The sequence below is a fragment of the Salmo salar genome, chromosome ssa19 (assembly GCF_905237065.1).
Source record: "Salmo salar chromosome ssa19, Ssal_v3.1, whole genome shotgun sequence".
Lineage (NCBI taxonomy): Eukaryota > Metazoa > Chordata > Actinopteri > Salmoniformes > Salmonidae > Salmo > Salmo salar.
In genome coordinates, this window is record NC_059460.1 from 72,096,377 (window position 1) to 72,120,871 (window position 24,495).

At 43.2% G+C, this 24,495-nt stretch overlaps 1 protein-coding gene across 2 annotated transcripts in view; it reads right to left on the reverse strand.

Moving 5' to 3' along the window:
• The window catches only part of LOC106579545 (carboxypeptidase A6), a 40,521-nt gene extending 16,951 nt beyond the window's left edge, over positions 1-23,570 (reverse strand). The window contains exons 1-2 of one of the 2 annotated variants that reach the window (XM_045702693.1): positions 23,003-23,570; positions 6,273-6,348 (exon numbers count right to left, since the gene is read on the reverse strand). In XM_045702693.1, coding sequence (XP_045558649.1) covers positions 6,273-6,348; positions 23,003-23,118 — 192 coding nt within the window. In that variant the 5' untranslated portion in view covers positions 23,119-23,570. The remainder of the gene's footprint in view (positions 1-6,272; positions 6,349-23,002) is intronic. The other variant, XM_045702694.1, reaches the window with a different exon arrangement.
• Positions 23,571-24,495: the final 925 nt, after the last annotated feature.

The following is a 24,495-nucleotide window of genomic DNA, read 5'->3' on the forward strand; positions in this document are numbered from 1 at the left end:
GGATCTTAATTTGAGCCAGTTTGCTACACTTCTAATCCTGCAGCAACAGGAAATGTCAATTATTATGTTGATTATAATTAATGGACATTATTGTGGGGGTTGATACATTCAAAAGCATTTTTAAACCTCAAATACATTAAACGTTTAAAATGTACTGCAGGACATTTCTCTTGAAAAAGGGTGATCAAATTAAGATCCTACATCTATCTGAACCTTGCTAAGGATAACTATAACAGCCCAAACAGTTCCCAACACACCCCAAACATATCTCAAACACTACCAAATAGCCCATAGCCGTGAAATACGACCAAACACAGTCCATAACAGCCAAAGCCAAACCAACTAATGACAGCCCACCACTGACAAACACTGCTCAACATATCCCACCACTGACAAACACTGCTCAACATATCCCACCACTGACAAACACTGCTCAACATATCCCACCACTGGCAAACACTGCTCAACATATCCCACCACTGACAAACACTGCTCAACATATCCCACCACTGACAAACACTGCTCAACATATCCCACCACTGACAAACACTGTTCAACATATCCCACCACTGACAAACACTGCTCAACATATCCCACCACTGACAAACACGGCTCAACATATCCCACCACTGACAAACACTGCTCAACATATCCCACCACTGACAAACACTGCTCAACATATCCCACCACTGACAAACACTGCTCAACATATCCCACCACTGACAAACACTGCTCAACATATCCCACCACTGACAAACACTGCTCAACATATCCCACCACTGGCAAACACTGCTCAACATATCCCACCACTGACAAACACTGCTCAACATATCCCACCACTGACAAACACTGCTCAACATATCCCACCACTGACAAACACTGCTCAACATATCCCACCACTGGCAAACACTGCTCAACATATCCCACCACTGACAAACACTGCTCAACATATCCCACCACTGACAAACACTGCTCAACATATCCCACCACTGACAAACACGGCTCAACATATCCCACCACTGGCAAACACTGCTCAACATATCCCACCACTGACAAACACGGCTCAACATATCCCACCACTGGCAAACACTGCTCAACATATCCCACCACTGGCAAACACTGCTCAACATATCCCACCACTGGCAAACACTGCTCAACATATCCCACCACTGACAAACACTGCTCAACATATCCCACCACTGGCAAACACTGCTCAACATATCCCACCACTGACAAACACTGCTCAACATATCCCACCACTGACAAACACTGCTCAACATATCCCACCACTGACAAACACTGCTCAACATATCCCACCACTGACAAACACTGCTCAACATATCCTACCACTGACAAACACTGTTCAACATATCCCACCACTGACAAACACTGCTCAACATATCCCACCACTGCTCAAAACATTCTAAACTGGGACGGCTGCATCCACAGGCAAATGTGAATTTATCAATTCGACTCAGTTTTCATATATTAACCTTGACCACCCAGGCAGGATCCAGGCCCATTTTCATACTTCACTAATAACATCAGTCCCACTGCTGGGAGTTTATCTTCAAGGGAAGGAAAGAGTAGGAAGGTCACCGGTGTTCTCGGCATTGCTGTGTAATTGTTCCCAAATGGTATTGGGAATGTCACAGGCCACAGCAGACGCTTTCTCGCCTTCTCCGGGGAGCTTGAAGGTTTTTTCAACTACAACGGTCAATGAACCAGATGCCTTTCTGACTGCACCGTGAACTGCCTCATTTACCCCTCTGTAAAATTAGCCAGAAGAAGAATGTACACTAACTACATTATGATTACTATGGTTCTCTTTTGGTTTTATCATGGCCTATTTTACCGTTCTACTAATGTCACGGTTGTCGTAAGGAGAAGCGGAGCGTGTGTGTCGTCCCACATTTTATTTACACTGTGAAACTATGCAATACATATTGGAGATCATCCCAAACAAAACCCCAACATAGAAATACGGCGGCTCTGGTGCAGTAAGCAGAACCTTCTCATCCCGCAGATCCTCCTACAGAGGAGGCGGCTCCGGTTCAGGGCGTAACCCCCACTCCGCCCGCTGATCCCTCCGATTTTGTGTCACCGGACTGTGGATCATCACCGGGGGTTCTGGACTGCCGACTGCCGCTGGAGGTTCTGGACTGCGGACCGCCGCTGGAAGTTCTGGACTGCGGACCGCCGCTGGAAGTTCTGGACTGCGGACCGCCGCTGGAAGTTCTGGACTGCGGACCGCCGCTGAAGACTCTGGACTCCGGACTGGGGGCCGTCTCAGGAGGCTCCGGACTGGGGGCCGTCTCAGGAGGCTCCGGACTGGGGGCAGTCTCAGGAGGCTCCGGACTGGGGGCAGTCGCCGGAAGCTCTGGACTGGGAACTGTCGCCGGAAGCTCTGGACTGGGAACTGTCGCCGGAAGCTCTGGACTGGGAACTGTCGCCGGAAGCTCTGGACTGGGAACTGTCGCCGGAAGATCTGGACTGGGAACTGTCGCTGGAAGCTCGGGACTGGGAACTGTCGCCGGAAGCTCGGGACTGGGAACTGTCGCCGGAAGCTCGGGAATGGGAACTGTCGCCGGAAGCTCGGGAATGGGAACTGTCGCCGGAAGCTCGGGAATGGGAACTGTCGCCGGAAGCTCTGGACTGGGACTGCGCACTGGAGGCCTGATGCGTGGGGCTGGCACAGGTGGCGCAAGACTAGTAACACGCACCTCAGGGCAAGTGCGAGGAGCAGTCACAGGGCGTACCAGGCTGAATAGACTCACAGGAGGCCGGGTACGTGGGGCAGACACAGGATATACTGGGCCGTGGAGGCGCACTGGAGATCTCGAGCGTAGAGCTGGCACAATCCGCCCTGGCTGGATGCTCAACCTAGCTCGACAAATGCGGGGCGCGGGCACAGATCGCACCAGCCTGTGAATGCGCCCTGGCGACACAGTGCGCATCACCGCATAACGCGGTGCTTGCTTCATCACTCGCTCCCCACAGTAAGTACGGGGAGTTGGCTCAGGTCTCCAACCTTACTCTGCCAATCTCCCCGTGTGCCCCCCCCCCCTCTCGCACTTGCCTCGTGGCTGGTATAGTACCTCGTAATATCGCCGCTCCGCTTTAGCTGCCTCAATTTCCTCCTTTGGACGGCGATACTCCCCAGCCTGACTCCAGGGTCCTTTCCCGTCCAGAATTTCCTCCCAAGTCCATTCCTGTTTCTCCTGGGCACGCTGCTTGGTCCTTTGGTGGTGGGAGATTCTGTCACGGTTGTCGTAAGGAGAAGCGGACCAAAGTGCAACGTGTGTGTCATTCCATATTTTATTTACACTGTGAAACTATGCAATACATATAAATAAACTGAATGACAAAAACAACAAACCGTGACGCAGAGGTGAAACATACACTGACTCAAAGATAATCTCCCACAATCCCAGGTGGAAAAAACCCTACTTAAGTATGATCTCCAATTAGAGACAACGAGGACCAGCTGCCTCTAATTGGAGATCACCCCAAACAAAACCCCAACATAGAAATACAAAACTAGAACCTGAACATAGAAATACAAAACATATAAGAAAAAAACCTGTCACGCCCTGACCTACTCTACCCTAGAAAAGAACATCTTTCTATGGTCAGGACATGACAAGTAAGCTATGTAGAATTGTTTTAAGAAGGTCATACCAAGGATAATTTAGCTATTTGATTTTGCATTTTAAGATCTCTTGAAGTATAAAAAAAAAATTATATATATATATTTTTTTTTATTAACAAATATTTTTGGCCTTACTGCCATTAGCCCATACAAAACGCATTGAATAACAGATTCACTACATGGAACAACAGATAGTCCCCAAAAAATATAAAAAGGAAGTTTGTTCTGAAGTGTCCCTCCTATTATTGGGTATGACGCTACAAGTTTGGCACACCTGTATTTGGTGAGTTTCTCCCATTCTTCTCTGCACATCCACTCAAGCTCTGTCAGGTTGGATGGGGAGGGTCGCTGCACAGCTATTTTCAGGTCTCTCCAGAGATGTTCGATTGGATTCTAGTACGGGCTCTGGCTGGGCCACTCAAGGACATTCAGAGACTTGTTCCCGTAGCCACTCCTGCATTGTCTTGGCTGTGTGCTTAGGGTCGTTGTCCTGTTGGAAGGTGAACCATCACCCCAGTCTGAGGTCCTGAGCGATCTGGAGCAGGTTTTCATCAATGATCTCTCTGTATTTTGCTCCGTTCATCTTTCCCTCGATCCTGAATAGTCTCCCAGTCCCTGCCGCTGAAAAACATCCCCACAGCATGATGCTGCCACCACCATGCTTCACCGTAGGGATGGTGCCAGGTTTCCTCTAGATGTGACGCTTGGCATTCAGGCCAAAGAGTTCAATCTTGGTTTCATCAGACCAGAGAATCTTGTTTCTCATGTTCTGAGAGTCTTTAGGTGCCTTTTGGCAAACTACTGAGGAGTGGCTTCCGTCTGGCCACTCTACCGTAAAGGCCTGATTGGTGGAGTGCTGCAGAAATGGTTGTCCTTCTGGAAGGTTCTCCCATCTCCACAGAGGAACTCTAGAGGTCTGTCAGAGTGACCATCTGGTTCTTGGTCACCTCCCTGACCAAGGCCTTTCTCCCCAGATTGCTGAGGCTGGTCGGGTGGCCAGCTCTAGGACGAGTCTTGGTGGTTCTAAACTTCTTCCATATAAGAATGATGGAGGACACTGTGTTCCTGGGGACCTTCAATGCTGCAGAAATGTTTTGGTACCCTTTTCCAGATCTGTGCCTCAACACAATCCTGTCTCGGAGCTCTACGGACAATTCCTTCAACCTCATGGCTTGGTTTTTGCTCTGACATGCACTGTCAACTGTGGGACCTTATATAGACAGGTGTGTGCCTTTCCAAATCATGTCCAATCAATTAAATGTATCACAGATGGACTCTAATCAAGTTGTAGAAACATCTCAACGATGATCAATGGAAACAGGATGCACCTGAGCTCAATTTCGAGTCTTATAGCAAAATGTCTGAATACTTATGTAAATAGGGTATTTTAGAATTTTTTGCAACAACAAAAAAATAGTTTTTTCTATGTCAATATAGAGTATTGTGTGTAGATTGCTGAGGATTTTTTTTATTTAATCGTTTTCAGAATAAGGCTGTAACGTACAAAATGTGGAAAAAGTCAAGGGGTTTGTTCTGCCTGCGGCTATGAACTGTTCTGCCTGCGGCTATGGAACTCTGACCTGTTCACCGGACGTGCTACCTGTCCCCGACCTGCTGTTCTCAACTCTCTAGAGACAGCAGGAGCGGTAGAGATACTCTCAAAGATCGGCTATGAAAAAGCCAACTGAAACTTACTCTTGAGTTGCTGACTTGTTGCACCCTCGACAACTACTATGATTATTATTATTTGACCATGCTGGTCATTTATGAACATTTTAACATCTTGACCATGTTCTGTTATAATAAACACCCGGCACAGCCAGAAGAGGACTGACCACCCCTCATAGCCTGGTTCCTCTCTAGGTTTCTTCCTAGGTTTTGGCCTTTCGAGGGAGTTTTTCCTAGGGAGTTTTTCCTAGCCACCGTGCTTCTTTCACATGCATTGCTTGCTGTTTGGGGTTTCAGGCTGGGTTTCTGTACAGCACTTTGAGATATCAGCTAATGTACGAAGGGCTATATAAATACATTTGATTTGATTTGATTTGTTTGAATACTTTCTGAAGGCACTGTATATTTCCATACATTTTTCCAACTGGTACGGGGGACATTCAGGCGAGTCTTGTGAGGCCTGGTGGGTGTCCAAGAGCAAAACAACTGACATGTACATGAGAGTCTCACCTTTGCACAGAGGGGTCATATTAGTGTGAAGCCCAAATGGTTTGGACGCTACAGACAGAAGTACCAACTTCAGACGAGTCTCCTGACACTTGACGAGTCTACTGACACCATTGTGTTCATCTTTCCATAGAGGGGTCATAGTAGTTTGTAGACCAAACCATTCGGACTCTACAGACGTTTTTGTGAGAAGACTGATTTTCAGGATGTCTCATGGTCTGATAAACACTGCTTTAGCTCTGTCACCTTTCACCGCAGATGCGGAAGTGCGACATAGGTGGATGCAGTGGACAGAAACTCATCCAATGCAAAAATCCAAATCTCTAGCTTAAACTAACAGATTTTTATAATAATTGTGTGTGTGTGTGTGTGAGTGAGTGAGTGAGTGAGTGAGTGAGTGAGACAGAGAGAGACAGAGAGACTATTGAAGACAAGACATCATTACCTTGATGTTTCCCAGGAGTTTCTTCAGCACCTGAACCTCCTCTTTGTTGCTGGGAGTTATCCTGAAGACTTGATCCCTGAAGAGGCAGAGGGAAGCAGTTAAGTTATCCTGAAGACTTGATCACTGAAGAAGCAGAGGGAAGCAGTTAAGTAACATGTTCTATATGCTGCTTCTACTATACAGTCAAGGAAGTTACTATACTGAAAACAAATATAAACGCAAAGTGTTGGTCCAATGTTTCATGAGCTGAAATAAAAGATCCCAGAAATGTTCCATACTCACAAAAAGCTTGTTTCTCTAAAATGTTGTGCACAAATGTATTTACATCCCTGTTAGTGAGAATTTCTCCTTTGCCAAGATAATCCATCCACCTGACTGGTGTGGCATATCAAGAAGCTGATTAAACAGCATGATCATTCAACAGGTGCACCTTGTGCTGGGGACAATAAAAGGCCACCCTAAAATGTGCAGTTTTGTCACACAACACAATGCCACAGATGCTCAGCTCTTTTGCTGCCAGTTGTTCTCGTGTATCATACAATGCGTCCATATGGCAGAGGAAGAGACATTTATAACTAGAGTGCAGAGGCCTGCCGCTGTCCCGCCATAGATGGAGCCCCATCTGTGCAAAAGCCCACCATTCGATTCCATATAGCATTTGTTTTTTATCAGTATAGCCACTCAGCACACTGCACAGCACACTATGCCGTTTCATGCTGCTTGACCATATGGTTCGTAAGAAGTGCCCATCAAGCCAATCCAACTTGTGGGAGGTGCTTCAGGGAGCATGGGGTGAAATCTCTTCATATCACCTCAACAAACTGACAATTAGAATGCCAAAGGTCTGCAAGGCTCTAATTGCTGCAAATGGATGATTCTTTGACGATAGCAAAGTTAGAAGGACACAATTATTATTTCAATTAAAAATCACTATTTATAACCTTGTCAATGTCTTGACTATATTTCCTATTCATTTTGTAACTCATTTCATGTATGTTTTCATGGAAAACAAGGAGATTTCTAAGTGACCCCAAACTTTTGAATGGTAGTATATATTTTTTTCTTTAGGATTTGGGAAATTCTCCCACGACCCCACTTTTATATCAGGCGACCCCACATGGGGTCACGATCCCTAGTTTGGGAACCGCTGTACTACACAGTACAGTATGATAGCGTAGCGCCTATCGTTCTCCTTTACATTTCTAAAGTGATTGAACAGGATCTTAAGCACTTACAAATTCATAACATAGTGTACGAATTGCAGGATTTAATTTATTTAATTGTATTTATCTTTTTTTGCATCACAGAACATATCACAAGAAATGGGTGACGTTGTGAACACAATTGTGCAACACTTTCGGGGACAGGTTTTGGCTCCTGAGGGTTACTTTCAAAACTACTGTCTGAAATTATACAAAATCTTTATAAGGCATCTTTAATTCCCTAGTGACGTGAGAGGATCTTTGTGCGGCTGAGGACTCCGTAGAGTAGGCAGAGGGTGTGGTACTGGTGCTACTAACTACCTCATAATGCCCACCTATCTGTGTCTGTAAGTCATCTGTCCCCTATACAAACCACAGTCAGAATGAAAGAGTTTCATGAATTCAGTCAGATTATAAATTACTTCACCAAGAGCACATCACTCTATGACATTTCTCAGCCATAGTGTCAGTTAATGCATTCTCCCTTTTTACATGACTGGAGAATGACGCTTAATTGCGAGAGAGAGAGGGTTAAGGGAAGGAAAGGGCTGGGTCCTGTTTCAGTGTAAGATCTGGGATAGATGACAGGGTCATACCAGTGCCAAACAATTTGGCTGACAGATCATTATAGGATAGTGTTACCGCATCTTGTGTTCCACAAACAGGTGATGTGATGGGACAGAGATTTGTTTTTACAACACAGATTAAATTGAGACATTTGAGAATCAGGGGTCTTAAATAACATGAATGTACATTAAGATCCAAGCATTAAACTAAAGACCTACAACACACATTTACATCATTTGAAAACATCTAAATGTAGACAAGGCGAACTTAACATAACCTTTACATACCTGGTGAGATTTCAGGAAAATAAAGCATGCCAGTAGTAAGCCTTAGCTCTGATTCACAACTATGACTCATAGAAAATATAAAACCAAAGATATTGTTTAGCCTACTACTGTATATCATTGTATTGAATTTCCCTTATTAACTGGTGCCCTAAATGAACTTTGTTCATTGGTAGCACTGGTTAGGAGCACCAGTGAACAGCATTTAGCACCAGAACATCTTTTTTTATTTAAATTGATTTAGATATAGCTACGCCTAGATTATTTTTGAAGCTCGTCTCCTGAGAAACTATTCGGAGACCCATTCCTTTCTTCTAATGCCATCTTAAGTTGTTATCCAGCTAGGTTACATCAGAGCCATGTATTTGGGTTACTTAAAACCTCTCTAGGGTCGGCGGGACGAAATCGTCCCACCTACTCAACAGCCAGTTGAATCCCGTGGCGCGTTATTCAAATACCTTAGAAATGCTATTACTTCAATTTCTCAAACATATGACTATTTTACACCATTTTAAAGACAAGACTCTCGTTAATCTAACCACACTGTCCGATTTCAAAAAGGCTTTACAACGAAAGCAAAACATTAGATTATGTCAGCAGAGTACCCAGCCAGAAATAATCAGACACCCATTTTTCAAGCTAGCATATAATGTCACATAAACCCAAACCACAGCTAAATGCAGCACTAACCTTTGATGATCTTCATCAGATGACAACCCTAGGACATTATGTTATACAATACATGCATGTTTTGTTCAATCAAGTTCATATTTATATCAAAAAACAGCTTTTTACATTAGCATGTGACGTTCAGAACTAGCATACCCCCCGCAAACTTCCGGTGAATTTACTAAATTACTCACGATAAACGTTCACAAAAAACATAACAATTATTTTAAGAATTATAGATACAGAACTCCTCGCTATGTCCAATTTTAATTTTAAAATAGCTTTTCGGTGAAAGCACATTTTGCAATATTCTGAGTAGATAGCCCGGCATCACAGGGCTAGCTATTTAGACACCCACCAAGTTTAGCCCTGACCAAAGTCAGATTTACTATAAGAAAAATGTTATTACCTTTGCTGTTCTTCGTCAGAATGCACTCCCAGGACTTCTACTTCAATAACAAATGTTGGTTTGGTTCAAAATAATCCATAGTTATGTTCAAATATCCTCTGTTTTGTTCGTGCGTTCAAGACACTATCCGAATGGTAAAGAAGGGTGACGCGCACGACGCATTTCGTGACAAAAAAAATCTAAATATTCCATTACCGTACTTCGAAGCATGTCAACCGCTGTTTAAAATCAATTTTTATGCCATTTTTCTCGTAAAAAAGCGATAATATTCCGACCGGGAAAGCGAGTTTACGTTCAAAGACAAAAGAAAATAAAACATGGGGTCGACTCGTGCACGAGCCTCAGTCTGATGGTACTCTGACCGGCCACTATCCAAACGCGCTAATGTTTTTCAGCCAGAGGCTGGAATTACATCATTCAGCTTTTGCCCGGGTTCTGAGAGCCTATGGGAGCCGTAGGAAGTGTCACGTTACAGCAAAGATCCTCAGTTTTCAATAAACAGAGCCAAGAAGAACAAGAACTTGTCAGACAGGACACTTCCTGTAAGGAATCTTCTCAGGTTTTTGCCTGCCATATGAGTTCTGTTATACTCACAGACACCATTCAAACAGTTTTAGAAACTTTAGGGTGTTTTCTATCCAAAGCCAATAATTATATGCATATTCTAGTTACTGGGCAGGAGTAGTAACCAGATTAAATCGGGTAGGTTTTTTATCCGGCCGTGCAAATACTGCCCCCTATCCCCAACAGGATAACTGAATAAAGTTGTTTGTTATCAAACAAACAGTTAGCGGCCAGCAAGTAGGCTTAGTGTAGAGTCCAAGACATGGTTTATGGAATTATAAGTTCATAAATCATGCAAATCCACAATAGAAATAAATAAAATGTAGATCAGGTAATAAGAGTTATAATGTTTGAACAGTTTGGGCTACAGACAAGCAGTTTGGGCTAGAGACAAGCAGTTTGGGCTAGAGACAAGTGTTTGGCCTACAGACAAGCAGTTTGGGCTAGAGGGAAGTAGTTTGGGCTTGAGACAAGCGGTTTAGACTAGAGACTAGTGGTTTAGGCTAGAGACAAGTGGTCTGGGCCAGAGACTAGTGGTCAGGCCAGAGAGTAGTGGTCTGGGCCAGAGACAAGCGGTCTGGGCCAGAGACAAGCGGTTTCGGCCAGAGACAAGCGGTTTGGGATAGAGACAATTGGTTTGGGCTAGAGACTAGTGGTTTGAGCTAGAGACTAGTGGTTTGGGCTAGAGACTAGTGGTCTGGGCCAGAGACGAGTGGTTTGGCCTAGAGAAAAGAGGTTTGGGCTAGAGAAAAGAGGTTTGGACTAGAGACTAGTGGTTTAGGCTAGAGACAAGTGGTTTGGGCTAGAGACTAGCGGTCTGAGCCAGAGACTAGTGGTCTGGGCCAGAGACAAATGGTTTGGGCCAGAGACAAATGGTTTGGGATAAAGACAAGTGGTTTGGGCTAGAGACTAGTGGTTTGGGCTAGAGACTAGTGGTCTGGGCCAGAGACTAGTGGTTTGGGCTAAAGACAAGTGGTTTGGGCTAGAGACTAGTGGTTTGGGCTAGAGACTAGTAGTTTGGACTAGAGACAATTGTAAAGGTGTGAAGCATGACGGTTTAGGGGCTGGGCTATACACTGCGTGCACAATTATTAGGCAAATTGTATTCCTCGGGATTCATTTTATTGTTGAACAAACACAATGCTCTCAGTCAATCCAAAATGTTATTGAACCTCAAACCTGAATGTTTAACAAAGGAAAAGTGAGTTGTGTCTTTCTCAGGGAAATATATAAGTGTGCAGAATTATTAGGCAACGATTAGTGTGCAGAATTATTAGGCATCTAAATTACAAAAATAATATCTCTCAACTCACTAGTTTATTCTCAATTTTTAGAGTAAGTATAACAGATAAGTAACACAAAATGACAATTATATAACATTTTTGGCCTTTCAAAAATATTCAGTGACCAATATAGCCACCCTTATTTTCAATAACTGCCATAAGCCTTCCATCGTTTCTTGATCTGTTCACGATCAATTTTCGCTGAAGCAGCAACCACAGCCTCCCAAATGCTGTTCAAAAAGGTGAATTGTCTTGCATCACTGTAAATCTCACGTTTGAGAAGGGCCCACAAGTTCTCAATATGATTTAAGTCAGGTGAGGAAGGGGGCCAGGTCATTATTCAGGCATCTTTGAGGCCCTTGCTGGCTAGCCAAGCAGTGGAGTACTTGGATGCATGTGATGGAGCATTGTCCTGCATAAATATCATGGCCTTTTAGAATGCTGAGGACTTCTTCCTGTACCACTGTTTGACGAAAGAATCTTCCAGAAACTGGCAGTAGGTTTGGGAGTTGAGTTTCAGTCCATCTTCAACCCGAAAAGGTCCAACTACCTCATCCTCAATGATAGCAGCCCATACCAGTACCCCTCCTTCACCTTGCTGGCACCTGACTCAAAGTGGTGCCCTGTGTCCATTACTGATCCAGCCACGGGCCCATCCATTTGGTCCATCAAGAGTCACTTTCATTTCATCTGTCCATAGAACCTTTGAAAAATCTGTCTTCAGGTATTTCTTTGCCCAATCTTGACGCTTCAACTTGTGAATCTTATTCAGTGGTGGTCTTGTTTCAGTCTTCTTGACCTTGGCCATGTCTCTGAGCACTTGACACCTTGTACTTCTGAACACTCCAGGTAGGTTGCAGTTCTGGAATACGGTGGCACTGGAGGATAATGGGTTCCTGGTAGTTTGACGTTTAATTCTTCTCAAGTCTTTTGCAGTTAATTTGCGCCTTTTCTTCCCCATGCGTTTTTTGCGCCCCAGTTGACCATTCGCAACAAAACGTTTGAATGTCCGGTGATCACACCTCAATAGTTTAGCTATTTAAAGAGTGTCGCATCCGTCTGAAAGGCATTTTACATTTTTGGTTTTTCAGTGTCAGTTAAATTAATTTTTTGGCCCATTTTACCTGAGGTAATGAGGCTGCCTAATAATTATGCACACCTTGATATAAGGTGTTATTCACTTTCGCCACACCCTCCCTCATTGCACAAATACATATCACCTGAAAATGATTAAATCCAATAAGCATTCAAGTTTATATGGTTTGGAGTTGGAAAATGTGAATAGAAACAATGATAAGATCAGAATACTCACTTGCCTAATAATTGTGCACCCAGTGTATAGTAGGCCCTGCTCACAGGTGGTACAGTGAAGCCTAATCAGACTTGCCCGTGTGCATCATGCTTCTCACAGATGGTACAGTGAAGCCTAATCAGACTTGCCCGTGTGCATCATGCTTTTCGCAGGTGAGGTGCAAAGGGAAGTGAGCACTGGAGTACCGGACTTTCCAGGTAAGAAAGGGTTTACAGAGCGGCAAATGAAGAGGGTTTTTATATATTTCAAATTGGCCAATTTTTTAAAAATAATTTACCAATCACATCATGTTATCTTTTGTATTCCTATTTTGATTGGTCCCTGAACCCATAAAGACAATGTAGAAATGTATAAAACCCATCTTAACTTCCCCATCTGTTAGACCTAAAGTCTGAGGCAAAGAGCCTATAGCCTATAAAACTATAGGTTTGAAAACTCTGTGGCTGAGAGCCGAAGCACCTTTATCAACTTCCAATCCACTGTCCTCCAAGAGTTCCTGAATGTTCTGTTTACTCTCACAGGTGAGGTGAAATTATACAATGTAGTCTAGCCTATTGACTTTGCACGCACCGGTCAATACAAATGTAACAACTTTGCTCCCAACGGCACATATCATTTTGCCATTCAATGTAGCTTATTATCTGGGTGAATATTTCTCTAGGCGCAATGGTGCTAAATATAAATTCCAGGTCACACAGCAAAATACTTAGGGGGATGTACGAACAATATGGTCACAATTTAGAGCCCTGACCCTGACTATGAAACACATTGGTGAAAATAACCAAAAAATCCATACCACATTATTAGATTCAGTAGCAAACAACATCAATCATATGACTGTTTGAAGCCCTGGCAATTCCTTTCAGGTGTAAACATGGGAAACAGATGAATGAAAAACACTTACCGTAAATTCCGGACTAAAAGCCGCAACTTTTTTTCCCAGGCTTTGAACCTTGCGGCTTAAAAAATGACGCGGCTAATATATGGATTTTTCCCGCTTTCAATTTTTTTTCTCTCCAAAAAAACACATTCTGTGACGTGCTCAGTTTTTGGGCGGCATGAAGCTTTCATTAGACCAATGAAATTGCCGAACGGGTTAAGGTCAAACAACTTTTTTGTTTACTGTTTAGATTAAATCGAGCGCTCTCAAACTTCCCATCATTCTGATTACGGTAGTCATTTTGTCACCCTCATCATGGTAAAGACACGGAGAAATGCATATGATGCAGCTTTCAAGTTGAAGGCGATTGATCTGGCTGTTGGAAAAGGAAATAGAGCTGCTGCACGGGAGCTTGGTCTTAATGAGTCGATGATAAGACGTTGGAAACAGCAGCGTGAGGAATTGACTCAGTGCAAAAAGACAACTAAAGCTTACTGCTAATTTTTTATTTTTTGTTACAAGCCGTGTTTCGTTAAAGCCTTTTTATTTTTGTTACAAGCCGTGTTTCGTTAAAGCCTATTTATTTTTGTTACAAGCCGTGTTTCGTTAAAGCCTATTTATTTTTGTTACAAGCCGTGTTTCGTTAAAGCCTATTTATTTTTGTTACAAGGCGTGTTTCGTTAAAGCCTATTTATTTTTGTTACAAGCCGTGTTTCGTTAAAGCCTATTTATTTTTGTTACAAGCCGTGTTTCGTTAAAGCCTATTTATTTTTGTTACAAGCCGTGTTTCGTTAAAGCCTATTTATTTTTGTTACAAGCCGTGTTTCGTTAAAGCCTGTGTAAAGTTCATTTGTTTCAATGTACCGGTAGGCACCTGCGGCTTATAGACGTGCGGCTTATTTATGTTCAAAATAATATATATTTTTTAATTCAGTGGGTGCGGCTTATGTTCAGGTGCGCTTCATAGTCTGGAAATTACGGTAATCTGATTCTGATGTTCCATGGGGGCTAGTAGTCAATTCTTATTCTCATCTGTCTAACACTGCTTCTGAATCTCCTGTCTTCATAGGATATAAAGGCAATCCCTAGACACACTGAAAATGTATCTACACTAACGATACCATCATAAAGACAACAACATCATAAGAAGGAAACCACTCTGCTAGACCCACAACTATCCCTTGTGTTTGACTAACTGAAACCATATCAACCACCTAAGCTTAGTATCTGGTTTCATGGATTGGCTTTCATATTTCTCCACACAGTAAATCAACTCAGCGACCAGATTCATACTGTACTGTAAAGCTTTGCATAGGAATCCATTTCCAGTCCGGTTTAAATGACATTTGAAATGAAACTATTAACAGTATAGCTGCATGAGTGTGGTATTTCAACAAAACGGAAACAACTGTTCCCTATAAACTCTTAATGAAAGTGTGTCACAAATGGGACTTGGCATAGTTCAGCACCTGTCACAGACACCTTTCGTTAGGCTATATCCAAGCTCTCTTCAATGTTACATTCCTGTGGGAACTCATAATATTAACTTTATTATAAACTTAAAAAGCCATCACAACTAGGCTATAGACCTGTGCAGTACAACACGCCCATGTTCATGTCCATGATCCACTAGTTGTAAGTGCTTGCGAGATTGCCTGGGTTTCCAAGGATTTGTCGGTGCCACTGACAGATGAAGAGCAATCACTAACACACACACACACACACACACACACACACACACACACACACACACACACACACACACACACACACACACACACACACACACACACACACACACACACACACACACACACACACAAGCACACACAGACGCACACAGTGCTTGACTTGGACTGAAATAGGTCCTGGTACTGTTTATATTTAGGTGCAGGTGCTCCACAATACTGTTGAGCTAATATTCTATAAGAGGAACAGGAGCTCAAGCAGTAGAACATTGAAGTTTCTGGAACTCAGCTCTCGCTCTCTATATCTCTCTCTCTCTCACTCCCTGTCTCACTCCCTCTCTCAAATTCAAATTCAAGCTGCTTTATTGGCATGAAAAACATTGTGTCAATATTGCCAAAGCAACAATGTATACAATATACATTGTAATGCAATATAATAATACAAATAGATCTCTCTCTATCTTTCACTCCCTCTCTCTATCTATCTCTCACTCCCTCTCTCTCTCTATCACTCTCTCTCTCTCACTCTCTCTATCTCTCACTCCCTATAGCTCTCTCTCTATTTCTCTTCCTCACTCCCTATAGCTCTCACTCTCCCCCTCTCTATTTCTCTTCCTCACTCCCTATAGCACTCTCTCTCCCCCTCTCTATTTATCTTCCTCACTCCCTATAGCACTCTCTCTCCCCCTCTCTATTTCTCTTCCTCACTCCCTATAGCACTCTCTCTCCCCCTCTCTATTTATCTTCCTCACTCCCTATAGCACTCTCTCTCCCCCTCTCTATTTCTCTTCCTCACTCCCTATAGCACTCTCTCTCCCCCTCTCTATTTATCTTCCTCACTCCCTATAGCACTCTCTCTCCCCCTCTCTATTTCTCTTCCTCACTCCCTATAGCACTCTCTCTCCCCCTCTCTATTTCTCTTCCTCACTCCCTATAGCACTCTCTCTCCCCCTCTCTATTTCTCTTCCTCACTCCCTATAGCACTCTCTCTCCCCCTCTCTATTTATCTTCCTCACTCCCTATAGCACTCTCTCTCCCCCTCTCTATTTCTCTTCCTCACTCCCTATAGCACTCTCCCCCTCTCTATTTCTCTTCCTCACTCCCTATAGCACTCTCTCTCCCCCTCTCTATTTCTCGTCCTCACTCCCTATAGCACTCTCTCTCCCCCTCTCTATTTATCTCTCTCACTCCCTATAGCACTCTCTCTCCCCCTCTCTATTTCTCTTCCTCACTCCCTATAGCACTCTCTCTCCCCCTCTCTATTTATCTCTCTCACTCCCTATAGCACTCTCTCTCCCCCTCTCTATTTATCTCTCTCACTCCCTATAGCACTCTCTCTCCCCCTCTCTATTTATCTCTCTCACTCCCTATAGCACTCTCTCTCCCCCTCTCTATTTCTCTTCCTCACTCCCTATAGCACTCTCTCTCCCCCTCTCTATTTATCTCTCTCACTCCCTATAGCACTCTCTCTCCCCCTCTCTATTTCTCTTCCTCACTCCCTATAGCACTCTCTCTCCCCCTCTCTATTTATCTCTCTCACTCCCTATAGCACTCTCTCTCCCCCCTCTCTATTTCTCTTCCTCACTCCCTATAGTACTCTCTCTCCCCCTCTCTATTTCTCTTCCTCACTCCCTATAGCACTCTCTCTCCCCCTCTCTATTTCTCTCTCTCACTCCCTATAGCACTCTCTCTCCCCCTCTCTATTTCTCTTCCTCACTCCCTATAGCACTCTCTCTCCCCCTCTCTATTTATCTCTCTCACTCCCTATAGCACTCTCTCTCCCCCTCTCTATTTCTCTTCCTCACTCCCCTATAGCACTCTCTCTCCCCCTCTCTATTTATCTCTCTCACTCCCTATAGCACTCTCTCTCCCCCCTCTCTATTTCTCTTCCTCACTCCCTATAGTACTCTCTCTCCCCCTCTCTATTTCTCTTCCTCACTCCCTATAGCACTCTCTCTCCCCCTCTCTATTTCTCTTCCTCACTCCCTATAGCACTCTCTCTCCCCCTCTCTATTTCTCTTCCTCACTCCCTATAGCTCTCACTCTCCCCCTCTGTATTTCTCTTCCTCACTCCCTATAGCACTCTCTCTCCCCCTCTCTATTTATCTTCCTCACTCCCTATAGCTCTCTCTCTCCCCCTCTCTATTTCTCTTCCTCACTCTCCCCCTCTCTATTTCTCTTCCTCACTCCCTATAGCACTCTCACTCTCCCCCTCTCTATTTTTCTCCCTCACTCCCTATAGCACTCTCTCTCCCCCTCTCTATTTCTCTTCCTCACTCCCTATAGCACTCTCTCTCCCCCTCTCTATTTCTCTTCCTCACTCCCTATAGCACTCTCTCTCCCCCTCTCTATTTCTCTTCCTCACTCCCTATAGCACTCTCTCTCCCCCTCTCTATTTATCTCTCTCACTCCCTATAGCACTCTCTCTCCCCCTCTCTATTTATCTCTCTCACTCCCTATAGCACTCTCTCTCCCCCTCTCTATTTATCTTCCTCACTCCCTATAGCACTCTCTCTCCCCCTCTCTATTTCTCTTCCTCACTCCTTATAGTACTCTCTCTCTCCCTCTGTCTATTTATCCCTTTCTCTATCATGTTTCCATTTTCCACCAGGTCTTTCACACTGTGACACAGGGTGTTGTGGCCCCCTTAAACAAAGGTGGCCCAGGGCCGCTTATAGGGATGAGGGAGAGAGGGAACAAAAGGGCATTACACCCCACTCCAGCGGCCACAAGAAATGCCACCAACAGCCTGTCCCCAATGCTACATGCAGCCTCAATGCCTACAGGTTAGAGTATGACTTAGAGACAGTTTATCTAGGGCAAAATCCCTTTCCATCCCAAACATGAAAACTGTGTAGCTCATGCAACTTCCAATACACCATTTAGTTCTACTCCAGAAAAGCGTTTTATCATCACCCAAATTGACCCATCTTTTCCTTGTCATAGCGATCCCCATGGATCATAGACTCTCTGTCAAAACGCTGGCACTGCCTTCTTGGTGTGTCTCGGTGTGTCTCGGTGTGTCTCAGTGTGTCTCAGTGTGTCTCGGTGTGTCTCGGTGTGTCTCGGTGTGTCTCGGTGTGTCTCGGTGTGTCTCGGTGTGTCTCGGTGTGTCTCGGTGTGTCTCGGTGTGTCTCAGTGTGTCTCAGTGTGTCTCAGTGTGTCTCAGTGTGTTAAAAGCCTGCTGTGCACTGGTAGCTTTCCTTTCTAGGCTAAAGCTGTCTTTTAAGCTGTCAATCTGACATTTCACTCAGCTCTCTCTATGGCAGTAACCTTTTAACTGAGCCCTTGGCACTAAGACAGAAGGAACTCTGTAGTCTTTTTGGATACTGAGAGAAATTCTATTATCGCTCCACTCTGTGGGCCCACCTTCAATATACCCAACTCTGTGTGTCCCATTGTTGAGGGAATAGGGGCACATAGTACTTCTGTATCACAATATCAAGATCTGACAAGTGTACTGTATTCAGTGTTTCCCCTTTATGCATTTAGTTGCGGCACACAAATTGTGGCTGCCACTGCAAAAAAACTAAAATATATTATAATAATAATAATAATAATAATAATAATATTTTGTTTCGGGATGATAAAATGTGTTCAGTGTAAACTTAGATAAAAAACATGAGCTGGCGCACACCCAGAATAATAGTTTGTGTGGAGGTGCTGACTAACGGCGAATAAACTGGAAACTGTCAAAATAAAGAAAGTCGCACACTCCATGTGTAATCTCCCAGCAATGTAATGGGTATTTACCAACGTTTCGGCATCGCTGTGCCTTCTTCAGGGTAATGTCATGATTTTGATCGTTTTCAGTGTAAACTTAAACAACTAAAACCAGATATAAAGTATGTATGAAAAAAATGTTGTGGTATGGGGCCCCGATGGATTTTGTTATAATGTTTGAGTCACTCAGATAGCATAAGAACACGGCATTAGTGTCACGGATCCCTCCGGAACTGTCATTACGCACACGTGGCCCCTATTCCCATTGATTAGTAATTGTATAAGTGTGCCCTTTGTTCACCATTGTCCTGTTGATTATTGTTGCTATGTCCATTGGTCGTGTGAGTACCTGTGCTATGTTGTTTTGGCTTTCGTGCCACGTATATTGTGCAGGTGATTACGGGTCTCGTCCCGTGTGATAATCATGGTGAGATTGTGTATTTATTCGAGGTACTCCTCGCTCTTTTGTTTGGGTTTCAACTAGAGGTCGACTGATTATGATTTTTCAACGCCGATACCGATTATTGGAGGGCCAAAAAAGCCTATACCGATTAATCGGACGATTTTTATATATATATTTGTAATAATGATAATTACAACAATACTGAATGAACACTTATTTTAACTTAATATAATACATCAATAAAATCAATTTAGTCCCAAATAAATAATGAAAAGTTACATTTGGTTTAAATAATGCAAAAACAAAGTGTTGGAGAAGAAAGTAAAAGTGCAATATGTGCCATGTAAAAAAGCTAACGTTTAAGTTCCTTGCTCAGAACATGAGAACATATGAAAGCTGGTGGTTCCTTTTAACACGAGTCTTCAATATTCCCAGGTAAGAAGTTTTAGGTTGTAGTTATTATAGGACTATTTCTCTCTATACCATTTGTATTTCACATACCTTTGACTATTGGATGTTCTAATAGGTACTTTAGTATTGCCAGCCTAATCTCGGGAGTTGATAGGCTTGAAGTCATAAACAGCGCAATGCTTGAAGCACAGCGAAGAGCTGCTGGCAAATGGAAGAAAGTGCTGTTTGAATGAATGCTTACGAGCCTGCTGGTGCCTACCACCACTCAGACTGCTCTTTCAAATCATAGACTTAATTATAATAACGCACAGAAATACGAGCCTTAGGTCATTAATATGGTCAAATCCGCAAACTGTCATTTCGAAAACAAAACGTTTATTCTTTCAGTGAAATACGGAACCGTTCCATATTTTATCTAACGGGTGGCATCCCTAAGTCTAAATATTGCTGTTACATTGCACAACCTTCAATGCTATGTCATAATTATGTAAAATTCTGGCAAATTAATTACGGTCTTTGTTAGGAAGAAATGGTCTTCACACAGTTCTCAACGAGCCAGGCGGCCCAAACTGCTGCATATACCCTGACTCTGCTTGCACAGAACGCAAGAGAAGTGACACAATTTCCCTAGTTAAAAGAAATTCATGTTAGCAGGCAATATTAACTAAATATGCAGGTTTAAAAATATATACTTGTGTATTGATTTTAAGAAAGGCATTGATGTTTATGGTTAGGTACACACTGGTGCAACGAGTGATTTTTTTTCGCGAATGCGCTTGTTAAATCACCCGTTTGGCGAAGTAGGCTATGATTCAATGATAAATGAACAGGCACCGCATCGATTATATGCAACGCAGGACAAGCTAGATAAACTAGTAATATCATCAACCATGTGTAGTTAACTAGTGATTATGTTAAGATTGATAGTTTTTTTTATAAGATAAGTTTAATGCTAGCTAGCACCTTACCTTGGCTCCTTGCTGCACTGACATAACAGGTAGTCAGCCTGCCACGCAGTCTCCTCGTGGAGTGCAATGTAATCGGCCATAATCGGTGTCCAAAAATGACGATTACCGATTGTTATGAAAACTTGAAATCGGCGAAATCCTGATCGACCCGCACTGCGTTCCTGTGATCGCCCTCGAGGTCGTTGCGCTGCGGGGGCAGCGCATCGGGGTGGGGTACTGTCATGGATCCCTCCGGAACTGTCATTACGCACACCGGGTCCCTATTCCCATTGATTAGTAATTGTATAAGTGTGCCCTTTGTTCACCATTGTCCTGTTGATTATTGTTGCTATGTCCATTGGTCGTGTGAGTACCTGTGCTATGTTGTTTTGGCTTTCGTGCCACGTATATTGTGCAGGTGATTACGGGTCTCGTCCCGTGTGATAATCATGGTGAGATTGTGTATTTACTCGAGGTACTCCTCGCTCTTTTGTTTGGGTTTCTACCCTGTGTTTTGTATACGTGTTTGTTTGGTATTCGTCCCCGTGCCTTTACACGGCACACTGTAATTTGGGAAATAAAACCCCCTATTACACATTCCTGCGCCTGTCTCCAGATCTATTTATATTATCATGACAATAAGCCATGGAAAAGGTTGTAGAATTGCAGGAAATTAGCTTTAAAACAGAAATGTTTCTCTCAGCCCCATGAAAAAAAACATTTGCATTGCAGGAAACTAGCTTTAAAACTGTAAAATGTTCTCTCCGCCCCATAGCAAAATGTGTGGAATTGCAGGGAATTAGCTTTAAAACCGCGCAATTGGCCACGCTCACTACTCACCCCCCCATGCTAACTTTACCCCCTCTGCTGAAAAAAATCATAGGGGAAACACTGGTATTAGACCATGCTCAACCAACAGGAGACATGATAATTACCGAAAGTAAACTCATGTAATCACAAAGATTTAACAACAATAGTGACCATTTAGTCCTTAAGACTGAAGGCTCATTGTGCAATCCTTCAATGGATTAAAACTAAGTGGGACAACACCCACTATCATACTGTATAAGGAATTCCGAACAGAACGGCACAGAGTTCCCTACAGTGTCCACGTCGGGAGTCTTGTTCCCTTGCCCTGTTCCCTCCTACCTTGATAAAGTGGGATCGTCTGTGCTGAGCAGCTAGGTTTGGGTGGGTTACAGGGGCTTTTGGAACAAGTCCAGGGTGCAGGGGAAAGAGGGGGGTGGGGCTATGGAAGGACAGATGGGATCCTGCTGTGCCTCCCAAAATTACCCCAAAGCTCCCTGAAATTATGCCTAGAGGAGAGCAATTACTTGCTCAGGAATACCCTCCAAAATTCCCCAAAGTGTACTCTGAACTATCCCTCAGTTCCCCAATGTGCTTCAGGCAACCAAAATGTTCCCACTGTGCCCCCACGGTGTGCCCCATGCACCTTGACAGAACTCTGGGAATTCCAGATCTTCAACACAGGCAGGTTCTTTGCTGAGGTTCTCTGTCCCAAAAGAGGCTGTCTCCTAATGTTCCAGTTCCCCAGGATCTGTCTGGTATCAACTGCAGTTGCTGCATCTCTAACTAGCCAGCACTTATCATAAGAGCTGCTGGGCCAAAACGTGACAACTATAGGCTTATCTTACATCCATCAGAACATTTTGGTGTCCCATATGTCTCGAATATACAAAGTAGAAAACACGTGCCTCCAGCAGGGATTATTTACTATCCATATGAGAGAAAAACGTGTAGTCACACATACAAAGTTGCTTTGAAAAATCCATCTCTTTTCAACAGGAGATGAGAGGAAGTAAACCCCATGCTTGATCTGCAGATAGAATTACTTTCAGTAGACCAACTTAAATCGGCAAAGTAGAAACAATAACAAAGCGTACTCCGCACCTCTGTTTCGGTAAAAAGCTGAGGGATAGGGCTAGAAAAATGTAGGCCTAACCACTCTCAAATTCGTAGGAGCTATGGATGCAAAGACTACCATCCATGATATCACATGTATTGTTTTCACTATGTTTTTAGAGGTTGTTGACATTTACTTTGTTTTGTTTACCAACATTGGGGTAAAACAAGCTTATATTTTGAGTTCTGATGGGAAACGACAGTTTAACTAAGCTCATGACTCATTTATAGCCTGTGTTCTAATCTTACAGAATCAATGGGTAGGCTATAGTTCATGAATGTATGAATCCAAAACTGGATGTAGCAACTGCCACTTTAAAATACAGATAATTCCTTTGATGTTTTACCCTTCTTTTTTTTACCACATAGGTGTTCAACTCCAAGTCTTCAACATGAATGAGAGCTCAGGATTCAACTTACTCTTCCAGTCACAAAGCGCAGAAATGAATGAGAATCCTTACTTACCCTGCATAGCGGTTGTTGTAGAGGTACGCACCGACGGGACATAGCACGTTACTGAGGATAATCACACAGCCCAGTAAAACCAAGACTTGAACTGCGCATCTAAAGTTCACTGCCATCCCGAGCAAATATTAATAATGACAGAGGATAGCCCCACTTTTCGGCCTCCAATATGATTTCTCTGCAAGCTGTAGATCAACTTCGTATAAGAATAGAAACGGGGATAAAAATTAGGACGGGGCCTCGTCAACAGGTTTGATTATGAAGTCTCATGGGTCGTTGGTGCGTTCAGCGCGTTGTCCCGTTGACGCTCCTCTGACAATTGCACAAAAGGGCTGCGGAGGTGCGAAAGTCGGTCAACTGGCACCTGGAGTCATTTTGCCACCTCTGTGAAGCCCTGGCGTGAATTGTAGGATATCCCGTTCTTTTTAAAATGTGCAGGATCTGTCACGTGACCCGGTGTGTGTCAAGGAGGACGGTAAATGGATCCCTATCCCGTTTGGATACGAATAGTGCTATGCTGTATCCTTGGGACGTCTATACATGGAACCCTCCCTAACCTTAACCTTAACACCTAGCTTAACCCTAACCTTAACCCTAACATTAACCGTTACCTTAACCGGAGAAAAAATGTATGAAATGTATGCATTCACTACTGTAAGTCGCTCTGGATAAGAGCGTCTGCTAAATGACTAAAATGTAAATGTAAAATGTTAAATGTCAACTTCAATGGGGTAGGGACTTCCCGATGATTCCAAATAGCAGAGACGATGCGCGTGTTACTGAAGCGAGGTATTTAAATCGATAGCATCGTTTAGTTACACTGTGAACAGGACCATATGCCTCTTGCAAAATAGGCTTTGCCTGACGACTCACCCTGAATTTAATTCCCGGTGCTCTATCGGAGAAGAAACGTCAGTTTGGCAAGAGCAGTGTGGATGTGTAGACAGGCTATAATAGCCTGCCTGACAGAATTAACTCTAACAAAAAAAGAACTATTTAATCTTTAAATACATTTTGGAGAACAGATATTATTCCATTTATATAAAAAAAATGTAGGTATTAAATAACCTGGTATGATGGTGCATTAATCAGTTAGAGCCATTTTTTTGCATTTATGCACAAAGTCGACCTTTAAAATAACTTTCCACTGTTTCCAGATGTCTATGAAATATGATCTATAATTATGGTGCCTTCAGAAAGTATTCATGCCCCTTGACTTATTCCACATTTTGTTGTGTTATAGACTGAACTCAAAATGGATTCAATATTTTTTCTCTTACCTATCTACACACAATAACCCATAATGAAGTGAAAACTGGTGCTTCTACAAGGTATTGACTCAGAGGTGGGAATACTTATGTAAATTAGATATTTCTGTATTTCATTTTCAATTCATTTGTTAAAATGTAAAATGTCATACTGGGGTATTGTGTGTAGATGGGCGAGAATTTGTATTTATTTAATCAGGTTGCAACACAACAAAATGTGGAATA